We start from the raw sequence: 12033 nt of genomic DNA on the forward strand, positions 1-12033 counted from the left end.
CAGCAGAGAAGTGGATTCTGGTTTGTAGACTCCCTTCATCCCCTCTCAATCAATCTTTATATATATTAAAAAATACCCTGTTTAGAATCTATTTCATCTTGATAGCGTTCCTGAAGGAGGACACAATGCATAGGGGTCACCACAGCAACTGCACTTAATTTTGCACATTATGGTGAACACACCAAACAATGGGACAGCAGCTAGAATGTGCTGAATTACTAGATGCTGCATCTACCTTTAACCACACTGACACATTCTAGGAGAATAGGCAGAAAACACCAACGCATCCAGAGGGTTGTTAATCTTTCCTTGTTTTTAAAAATGAAACTTTATTCAAATATCTGTTCTCTTCTCCAAACTGTTACTCTGGACCATCAAAAGGCCAAGAGTGCTGGTCTGAAATAAAATGTCTGCTAAAGTGTGACCCTTCCTTTGCCGCCCTTCACTTACTTTAGTATTCCAATCTTCAGCTGTAACCCGTGTAGCACTTCTGTAACACCATAGACATCAGCAAGCAGATGATGCGTAGAAACTATCTTTTTGGCATTGAGATGAGAATAATTTTCTTTGAAAAATGATAACCCGCACATTCTCCCATTATTCAACCACTCCTTATCGTAACGGTATTTTGCACTCCACCTCTGACCTGTAGATGAAGTTGACATTAAAGTCACAAAGGACCACAAGCACTTACTCAGATTTTTCTCCAACCGCTACCCTGTTAACGTTGCTTATTAAGCAAGGCAAGTTCTAGCACCAGGCGCAGATTCAAATGAGTAAGACAGCATTTTGAGGAGTTGGTGCAGGAGGAGCTCCTCCACACCTTCACTGTTCCTGCCCACCAATGAGAAGAAACACCATTAAGGATGTGGTCGGGTTGGTGGCAGATGACACCTGCAAGGGAACCTTGAGCATACTGCCTTCAATGTTTTTGTAGTTATCACCTGTCCTCTAAAAAGGCTCAAAGGGCTGTATTAAAAATTAGACACAGGCCAGGCATGGTGGCTTACACATGTAATCCCAGCATTTTGGGAGGCCGAAGCGGGTGAATCACCTGAGGTCAGGAGTTCAAGACCAGCCTAATATGGTAAAACCCCATCTCTACTAAAAATATAAAAATTAGCTGGGCATGATGGCGTGTGCCTGTAGTCTCAGGTATATGGGAGGCTGAGGCAGGAGAATTGCTTGAATCCGGGAGGCAGAGGTTGCAGTGTGCCAAGATCGTGCCACTGCACTCCAGCCTGAGTGACAGAGTGACACTCTAGCTCAAAAAACAAAACAAAACAAAACTAGACAGGGGTTACTTCTCTCATTAACCTTAGTTTTGAATTGGATGAACCATAGAGTTCTACTTGGGTGAATAGGAATCCTTCCCCCATGTCTGTGATTTCACAGAATCCTATGAAATTCCATATCCTCCATGTTAATACAAATTAGATCTTATTACAATTAGGTATTTATGTGCCTGTGTCCTGTACTATACTCCTAGCTGGTTGAAGGTATAGTTTAACCAATGATCTCACCACAGTGGCAAATAGAAGCCATCCAATAAATGCTGCTGAACAAATAACAAATGTCTACATTTGTTATTGAAAGAATACAATGAATAATAAATATTATAAATTTTAGTGAATGAATAAACAAATGTCTACATTCATATGGCTGTGAATAATTCTCTTCCTTCTTACTGTGACTTTTTTGTGACTTACTGTGACTTCTTTATTTCAAATAGTCATGGGCCCAATTCACCACATGCCTATTATTTGAGAAAACCTAGTTATTTCCTGCCTGGAGGCTGAAGTTAAATTCAACATGCAGAATATGCTATCTGAAGACCCTCTAGCATAGAGGAAAGCACCAGGTAGACAGCATGGTGAACGGAGAATGAAAAGGCACAGGTTTCATCTCAGTCTGCCTCATCAGTAAAATAAAGGCATCACGGGTGGTGTTCTGAGGCCCCACCTGCTCCACAATGAGTCAAACATGCAGAACTGCCAGGTCAGTAGCGTGCAAGTTCAGAACACAGATGCAGATCTACTCCAATTGCCACAAAGAAGCCTAGTTAGAAGAAGAACAGACAGAGGCTAATTCTTCTCCAGGAAGAAGTCATACCTCTTCTCTTTCAGTAAGATAGAAATTTTGTTGATAAATGTATGCTAATGTATTTAAGTAATCAATATGGAAAACAGAAGTATAAGTGAAAAAATATTTTAAAATTTTAATATGGAAGTTGAGTCTAATTGACCAAGAAGTACAGTGAGTCCTCCCTAAGTGTTATTGATAGGTTCTTGGAAACTGACACACTGAATAATGAAACGAAATGTACTATAAGCTCATTGATATAAACAAATTAAGTTCCTCTGGCATATAGCATGCTGTTTCACTTGGATTCAGTTTCCAAGAGCCTGTCAATGACATTATGTGAGATCTTGCTGTAGTGGTGGTGAACACAGCCGACACACTCTAGAATGCTGGAGGAGACATGGAGGAATCTGGCAATGAGCACGGTGTAGAAACTCTTACCCGGTGGGTCCCGGCAGACATAGCAGATGTACTGCTCTGGAATGCTCTCCTCCAGCAGCCCCATGCACACACTATGTTGCCAGCACAAGCACTCTTCACACTGCAGAAAACAGAGGAGTATTACAGTCACCTGATCCTCACTAGGAACAAGCTAGGAATAAGGATACATGCCCATTCTTTGAATTCGCTGGCTTGGCTTCTTACTGCCACGATCAGTTCCATTTTTATTCAACATAACAAAATCAGGTCATGATTTTATGTTTGAAATGGTCAACTACTTCAAGAACTGTCTGTTGTTGCACTTATTAGAATATGTTTTGATCAACTACTTAAATCCTAAAAAAGTCATAATTTCTCTAATTCCCACCGATTTTAAGGCAATCGCATCATAAAACCCTTAGTTTATATCAAAATGCAGAAATAAGCAAAAAAAGTGTATAGCAGTTTCTACAGCAATGATCTCTTAAAGTACTACTCTTGTGGTAAAGTTATAAATTTCTGGTTACCTCCAGAAAACCACTGAAAATGGGAGGAAAAGCAGATTACTCTTTCTTCATGCTCTCAACTAGTATCTCCAAATCTTCTGACATCCCAAAATTTGGGTTATGCTTTCATCTTAAAGATATCTTTCATACAAGAAGTTGCTAATTCCTGCAACAAAATTTTTCCCTTTTTTTAAGAATATGGGAAATTTATATTTTTTAATCACTGACACGTGAAGGGTGACTATATACTGTTAATTATTATAATAACTAACATGGATGCCGATGAGGAAGAGAAAGGCTGCTGCAGCCTGCCCTTTAGTGTGAAGGCTTACCACCCTAATCATTCTAAAGAGCTTCAGCTTGAAGGTCTCAAACTAAATACCCTAGAAAAGAGAGACACTAAAGTAAGAACACTGTCTACTACACTTGATGAGGAAATCTCCTAATCATTACTATGGGTATTTTCCATAAAATAAGTTAGAACCCTCTATCTTCAGTAGAACAGTTAGTAAAGAAATAAAACACTGTGATGCATTAGCTGAGCACCTGAAACAACTGACTCATTACTATAGGGAAGAGAGGTTAGCCAATTACCTGGATCATGAAGCCATTCTCCTCATCCATCTCACAAACACATCGCACAATTTCATTAAGAGCATCATCTTCATCCTGAGATTCCTCAAAATTGGTTGAATCAAAGTCCTGATTGTATTCATCCCCACTCAGAAGCAAACTCTCCGTTGATGAATCATCTAGGAAGTCTACATCTGATAAGTCTAGAATATATATAAGAAGTATACTCAGCACCAAATCTTTTTTATGTTTTCATGTCATTTTTCATACAGAAAGGAGCTATGAGAAGCGATCATAAGCTAGTAAACATTTTAAAAGGGGGAGCAAACAAATGAGAATATTGTATTGTACTTGTCTCTGGACATAGAAACAAAAGATTTTTGAAACTGAGGCTATTATGACTGCTTTATATCTTACAGTATACACTATTATAAGTAATTCAATGTATCTTTCAGACTTCATGCTTACAGAATTTATGGCTAAGGCTGATATCAAAAATTTAAATTTGCATAGTTTCCATATACTTTCACAAACATGATCCCTTCCCATCCTCATAAAAAACCTGGGTTCTCCCCTCATGATATCATACTATTGGTGTGACACCACTGTCTGTGGACCTGAGGATAGGTGTGTGTAGTAAGTCCCCATTAGCCAGCATAAGCTGGCTCTAGCACACCACTGATGATTCATTCTTTGTATTTTTTTTCTTCTTTTTTTGGATTCATAAAGTGCTTTTTGAAAATTCACACACAAAAAAAACCCAAAACAAAAACCTGGATTGTAAAGAGGACAGGTTTTATTATTTGTACTATAAACTTCAGCGAGGTAAAGGACCTTGCTTAAGGTCTAAAATCAACAATACCATCATTGACAGTATCAGTAGCATCAACTACTATATACTTAGTAAGCACGCAGTACTATATTAAGCACTTTAAACATAAGACATATAACTTGCTTGAGAAATGTAGTCATGGAGTGGGAAAGCGACTGAATACCAGGAATGCCTGATTCTCAAGCCTGTGTTCTTATTCACTCTACCAGTATTTCTTAAAAACAGAACCCTGAGATCCCCAAGGAGTTTTTTAAATGTATTAATTTTGTTTTGGTGAGAATATTTTTTTTAATTAAGCATATTCTAGAAACTAGATCATAGGGATGACAGCTACATACAACTCAATTTACATGCCAGGTTTTAGGTGTGTCTGTATAATAGTGTCAACGCCAAGCCCGACTGTTTTGCTCAGGTTATTGAGGAAAAGAAAATTGAGACAGCCACGGGGGAATCTTTATTTGTAACAAAGGAAAATAAATGATGATGGGATACTAAATTTTTGCAGTAGTTTGGATGGAGAAATGTTAGGAAAACCGAGTCATCACGAGACACAGAACATCATATAACACTGTGTGAGCTCCTGACAGAGGCTATTCAGCAGAGTAGCTTCCTACCTCACACCCTATCCCCAAGTCCTGTTTATCATCTATCTCCTCTTACTAGGATATCAGAATCCACAACAGCAAGAACTTTGCATTGTTGAATGCTACATCCCCAGTGATTAGAATGAGGTCTGATATATAACATAGTCACTCCAGAATGTTTGTAGAAGAACTAAGGAGTCAGAGAGAGGACATTTCCTTTTCAGACTTAAGCAGATCAGATTGAAGTTGAACAGATTTGAACTTTAAAAATTCACGCTATATATACTTTACATATTCAATGTAACAGTGTTTCCTCTATCAGCTTCTAATCTGCCATTTTTCTAGATTCAATGTTTTTGAATGTTTTGTTGTTGAATTATTAATGTTTTATAGAAAAATAAATAGTTTCTCTTTGAAGTCAGAAGACATATGGAAGGAAGGTCAGCAGAAATAGATAATAGAGAAATAGATAACAGAGAATACAGAATGAATAGAAAATATTCATTGAGCTAGTAAATCAACTAGATAAGGAAAATCTAATATGAACAGTATAACTTGTTTTAAAAGAACCTAAAGAGGAAAATTTCACCCATCCATAATCTTGCTGGCTTGAATCCAAATTTTCTTTGGGTTTTCCCAAGTACAAGTTTAATAGAATGTGGACAGAACAGTTTCAAATATTATTGCAGCATATAAGAAGTACTAAATAGGCCCGACACAGTGGCTCACACCTGTAATCCCAGCACTTTGGGAGGCCATGGCAAGAGGATCACTTTAAGTTAGGAGTTTGAGAACCGTCTGGACAACAAAGAAAAACCTCATTTCCACAAAAGCAAAAATAATTTGCTAGGCATGATGACATGTGCTAGTATTCTTAGCCACTCAGGAGGCTGAGGCAAGAGGACTGATTGAGTCAAGGAGTTTGAGGCTGCAATGAGCTACAATCACACCACGGTACTTCAGCCTAGGCAACAGGGCAAGAACCTGCCTCAAAAAATAAATAAATAAATACAAATTAATTTGAAACTATATCATTGAAAAGAACTAGTGTATCTCACATATACTTGCATGGCAAAATTACCAGGTTTTATGGTGTTACCCAGCAAATTTATCATATTCTCCAGTCTGAATAACTCCCGAGCATTAAACACATGCTTAGCTGAGTTTTGGAAGTTGAGTAAAATGGATGATAGGGCTGAAAGTTATGTAAGAAGCAAATAAATGCTCCCTCTTGCGCTTAAATAGCCACCTAGACAATGGCTCCACTTGAGTGGCCACAAGAACAGCTGTTGCCTTCCAACCACTACCCCTTCAACAGTCACTGCTATTCCCTGAGACAGCATTTTGCAAGCATGGTTCCCTGACCGGCAACATTATCATCACCAAGGAACCTGTTAGAAATCAGAAATTCTGAGGGTGAGGGCCAGAAATGTGTTTTAACATGCTGTCCAGGCAGTTCTGACACATGCTAACATTTGAGAACTTCTGGCCTAAGACCTTATTAACATTTCTTTTCTTTCTCCCAGCTCAGTACTTGATCACAAGGGCAGGGCAGAGACAAGGAAGAACAGAGAGTACCCATCTGCGGCTCTTCTCACACTCTTTCAAGGATTCCTGCTTCAGCACCACAGCTAGTCTAGATATAACCCCTATTCTCCACCTTTCTACAGCAAGAGATGATCTTCAGATCTTGATCATTTACTGCAAGGGTGTTCTTAACTCGATTACCAACTTCTGCTTCTCCACAGAATCACCTACAAGTTGTATCTTGCCAGGTCCTTTCAGAAATCTCATTCAATTGTGCTTCATGGTAGGACCCATGATCAGTATACTTTTAAAGCACCACAGCAATGATTAGAAGGTCCACCTGGAGTTAAGAATCACTGAACCATGGGAAAAAGGGGACTTGTGCTTGCTGGAAAGAGTGGTGGTAACTTCTTTTTAATCCCCTCCCATAACTCAAGCTTTCTAAAACTAAAATCTAACAAGTGTCATGTGCTATAAAGGAAAGAAAATGCTTTCTCCATAGAAGCCAGGAAGGAGTTAGACCTGGAAGTGAACGGTGCAAAAGAAAACACTTAATCTAGTATCCACCACTGAGCTCACTCATAAGGATCCTGGATTGTACAAACACTGACGGCCTCGTCCCTTATTCCTCATTCTCTGACTCTGGTCCCTACTGCATTAGAGCTCTACTCTTATGCCACAGCCCTCAAAGTCCAGAGCTGGGAACTCTCTTCTTATTGTTTGTAATATTGGAAGGAAAGTAAGGGTCTTCAACATGTTCCACTGTTGGTATAAAGCCAATTTATGTAAACTAAAAAGTAGTTCAAATTTCTCATGTCAAGACTTTCACATTAGTTTAGCTAACAACTTTTTAAATTGTGTGCCCTTAACAGAGTATGTTTTTTTCTCAGTTACACATTTAAGAATTGTAAATCTTGTTTGAACCATTACATGGTCACACATACTTTCACCACTAAGATCAACGGACAGAATTGCCCTTGGGTACTGATAGGTTGTAGTTTTCTCCATAAACATGCTTCGTGGAGCCAGAGAACTCCCAGAAGATCGAGTTAGTGGAGAAGAGCACCTTTCCAAAAATTCGAGGGAACTGTCTTCATAGTCTGAATAGTCTGCAACATAAGATACATAAAGAAATATTAATAATGTGTCAGGTAATTAAGAAAGGTCACTATAAAAATAATGAAAGTCATGTGCAGGATACATCAAATAATCATGCTACCACTTTCTCTTCTCATCCATGAAAAGCTTGACATGTCCCTGAGAAAGTGGGTTTAGCAAGAACACTTGGGAAACAAACATACCCCAGATGATACACATATATATATATATATATATATATATATATATATATATATATATATTAGGGAGCACCAGGTTCTAACTGGTACCAGTAAACTTTTGTGAAGTAGTACAGAGGTGAAAAAGGATTATTTCTACATTTTCTCTCCATTATAATCACAACTATGTCTGCAGTAAAATACGCAAGATGACAACACATGGGGAAGAACACACACTGGGGCCGGTGGGAAATGGGAGACATCATCAGGAAAAATAGCTAAGGTAATGCATGCTGGGCTTCATACCTAGGTGATCGGCTGATCTGTGCAGCAAACCACCATGGCACATGTTTACCTAAGCAACAAACCTGCACATATAACCAAGAACTTATCTGGCTGGTGCAAAAGTAATTGTGGTACTTTTGCAACCACCTAAGAAAAGTTGAAGAGGAAAAAAAAGATATGCAAGATGGAAATTAACCTTTTTTCTTCCTCACAATTTGTAAATAAGTTCTCCTGATGTCTAGCACACCAATTATATAGTGATAATCAGATCAATATTTTTTCAACTGAAAAATCTCTGTGAATAATTAACTAGTCCTGGAATAAATCTGTAAAAATTCTGTTTTTCTCAGTTTGGAATGAGTCCCACAGATGTTTGCAGGGGGAGAGGCCATATGCAGCATACTGGAGAGTTGAGAGTATAGTGAGGGAAGGAAACACGGAGGCGGGGGTGTGATTCCAGGCATGTGGGAAGGCTCTGAAGCTGAAGAGTGGATGATGCTACATTTGGCCAACTGTAAGACTGGCTGAGCACAGTGAATAATGGGGAAACAAAGCTAGAGTGACAGGAACCAGATCAGATTTTTTTTTAAAGTTTTACCTGACTGCAATAAAACCTCCATTATTCAATGGTTATGTGAAGGAGCAGGATGTGACAGGTAAAGTTCCATTTCTGGAGGATCACCCTAGCTGTGGAGTGGAGGGTGGAGTGCAAGAAGGCACACGTAAAAGTGGGGGGATGCTTCAGAGGCTACAGCAGGAGTCCAGGCAAGAAATGCTGGTGGCTCAGAACTTGAGTGATGGCAACTAAGGGGAAGGTTTTGACAAAGACACAGTGCTGTTATAGACGAGGCCCAGAACTAAGATGGCATTATCAAAACTGATTCCCAGGTTTTTGCTTGAGCAACTAGGTGATGAAAATGGGTCTGAGATGGGGCTGAAGAATAAATGCAAGGCGGAGAAACCAGAGAAGAAACAGAAGTTTAGAGGAGGGTTCTGTAAGATGGGAAATCTTACACATCACTGCATGAACTGCATAAAGATGTGGGGAAGGGGTATGGCAGTGGTGAAAAATGCCAGATTAAGAAGAGAAAGGCAGACATTCTCTCCATTTTAATAGAGGCAAAGAAAAGGAGTATTTTCAGGTATGCATGCAGATGTGGTGGACAGACTACAAGCAAGTTCCCAACTGATGATGTCTGTCTCCTCACCTCTGTGAGGAAAAGGGAATACATGAGAGGTGGAAACAAGTGGGAAAAAGGAAAGACAGAGAATGGAGAAATGAGCTTGTAAGAGAAGTATTGGTCTGTACTTAGTACTAGTCTGTACTAAGTATCCATTTGAAGTTGGGAGTTGTGGGAGGCAGAATAATATTCCCCCAAAAATGTCTATGTCCTAAGCCCTAGAACCTTTAAATGGGCTCAGACATGTGGAAAGGTAGAATTAAGGTTGCTAATCAGCTGACCTTACAACAGGGAGAGTATCCTGGATTATCTGGTCGGCCCAATGTAATGGGAAGGGTCCTTAAAAGCGAAAAGATGGAGGCAGAAGAGACAATGTGAGTGACTCAATATGAGAAAGACTGGACCATTACTGGCTTTGAAGATGGGAACAGAACAAGAGTCAAGAAACGCAGCAGCCTCTGGAAGCCAGAAGAGGCAAGAAAATGGACTGTCCCTGAGAGCCTCCAGAGAAAAATGAAGCCCTGCTGATACCTTGGTTTTACCCCAGAGAGACCCATTTTGGACTTCAGACCTCCAGAACTTTAAGATAATAAATACGTATTGTTTTAAACCACTGATGTGCAGTAATTTGTGACGGCAGCAATGGGAAACTGCCACTGGCCATCATAAATTCCATAGCATAACCAACACTGACTGAGTCAGCTCTTTATGTGTATTAACTCTTAATCCTCACAAGCATCCATAAGGGAAGCAGGACTGTCAGTAAAGAACTGTGGCAGGACAGATTAAGTAAATTGCCCAAGAACACACAACTATCCACGGCAAAGCCAACAGTCAAATCAGGCAGCCTAACTGTGGAAGCTGCACTCTTAACAAGTGATATAGGTGTATTTCAACATTTAAAGTATGTACAAGCTGGCAAGCTTGTTAAAACTCGTTTCCTGGGTCTCATCTCCAGTACATTGGGAACGAAACACTCCCAGATGATGCTGATGCTGTCGGATTACAGCAGGCTTTGGGCAGCACTACATTATTCTGCCTCCAATGGCCTCACCATAACCACAGTTTGCCCAACACCATGTTACTTAGGCCCAGACATGGAAAGGGCATTTATTAAATACTAGGCATTACATTAAGTACTTTATAATGATTATTTAATTTGAATAAGAAAGCTATGCAGTAAAACTATCAATTACCATTTATTTTAGAAGAAAGAAAATTGGGATGTAGAGAATTTAAATAACCTGTCAAGGGTCACTTAGCCCTAAGTGTAATAGGCAGGATTTGAGTCCCTGTGCTCAATCTTCAAGGCTGTCTTATCAACTCCATTCTGTATCACCCTTTCAGCAAAACTAAAAGTAGAAGCAGAGTCTGAGTGTAAAATTAATGAAAGAAATCTCAATTTTTTGCTAAAATAAAACATGGCTGATATTTAATATGTTTCATTAACAAGTGAACAAAGCTTGGCATTCTGCACCCTGTCTGTGTTCCCCACTCCAATCCCTTCTGGCTATTATCTGTTATGCTTCAAGGCTTAGATCAGAAGTGGTCTCCTACATAAAGCCCCTTCCTTGATCGCATCAGCTTTTCCAACTTAAAGATTTATTTTGTACCACTCTTACCACACATATCAGACCTACCTGGTAGAGATTTAGGTATGCTTATCATTCTTACTATATACTTAAATGACTTCAAGCTCCTTGAAGAAATCTTCTTTACTATGCAATGCTTTCAATTCTTTTCCCTTCTAACTCTATTTCTTTTTAATCTCTATATGCTTTCAGTATCCTTATATTCATAGACACATGAAAGTCAGAGACGAAGTGATTTGCTCAAAGTATCAAAGCTAAAAACTGGCAAAGATGTCACTCTTAAATCCTAACATGGTGGCTTCTCATCCACACAAATTAAACACAACATTAGTATTATGTCTCGTAAACCAATCTGTTACTCAAAACATATCATAACCCACTACCTCATAGAATAATAAAAACAACTAATGTAAATTATTACTTTGCATAACTGCATTAAAATGACAGATAAGGACAAGAACTTAGTATGTCAACAAAAACAAGTAAAAACTTGTTGAAGAGAAGAATACACAGTTTGATAAATAATATTTCAGGTATTAATAACCCAGCATGGTGGTTAAAGTTAAAAATTCAGACTAGTAGGTCGAAGTGCTAGGATTTGAAATGAATCTGCTTTTCACTACTTGCTAGCTATGAGACCTGGAGAACTCTCTTTCTCACTCTCTCTCAGTTAACTGTTGGTAAAATGGAAATAACAAATCCTATTGTTAAGGGGTCATATGAGGATTAAATGAAGTAGTAATATTTATAAAATGCTTAGTTTTTGGCACATAAGTACCAGCAGGATATATGTAATAATGTTGAGCAGTAAATAAGAGTTTGAAACTCCCTATGGTGCTAACTGTACACTAAAAAACATATCAAGAACCTCATACAGTAATAATGTCAATTCTTTAACATTAAGGTGTCTTTAAAATTTGAAAGTTACTTAAAATCCTGTATTTCCCATTTAAAGACCACTCTTCTAATTTAACCATCTGGGGAAAAGTGTCATTTCTAAGATAAAGTAAATGGCTCAGAATAAATTCTTCTCAAATGCAATAATTAATTACAAAGATGATAGTGATTGCCAAACTCAACACCTGTCTTTTATAAATAGCAACGTTTCTGTGCATCTTACCAGAACTCTACTTACAAAGTTAAGATGTTCATTTGTAAGTCTGATTTTAAAATG

The 12033-nt window shown here is 38.6% G+C and overlaps 1 protein-coding gene across 12 annotated transcripts in view; it reads right to left on the reverse strand.

Moving 5' to 3' along the window:
* Window positions 1-12033, reverse strand: part of PHF20L1 (PHD finger protein 20 like 1) — a 75854-nt gene that overhangs the window by 8760 nt on the left and 55061 nt on the right. For all 12 annotated transcript variants that reach the window (XM_017500207.2, XM_017500146.2, XM_037728443.1 and 9 more), the window contains 4 exons: window positions 7469-7633; window positions 3603-3784; window positions 2524-2623; window positions 451-646 (listed from right to left, as the gene is read on the reverse strand). In XM_017500207.2, the coding sequence (XP_017355696.1) occupies window positions 451-646; window positions 2524-2623; window positions 3603-3784; window positions 7469-7633 (643 nt within the window). The remainder of the gene's footprint in view (window positions 1-450; window positions 647-2523; window positions 2624-3602; window positions 3785-7468; window positions 7634-12033) is intronic.

Source organism: Cebus imitator, unplaced genomic scaffold, assembly GCF_001604975.1.
Source record: "Cebus imitator isolate Cc_AM_T3 unplaced genomic scaffold, Cebus_imitator-1.0 Scaffold13, whole genome shotgun sequence".
Lineage (NCBI taxonomy): Eukaryota > Metazoa > Chordata > Mammalia > Primates > Cebidae > Cebus > Cebus imitator.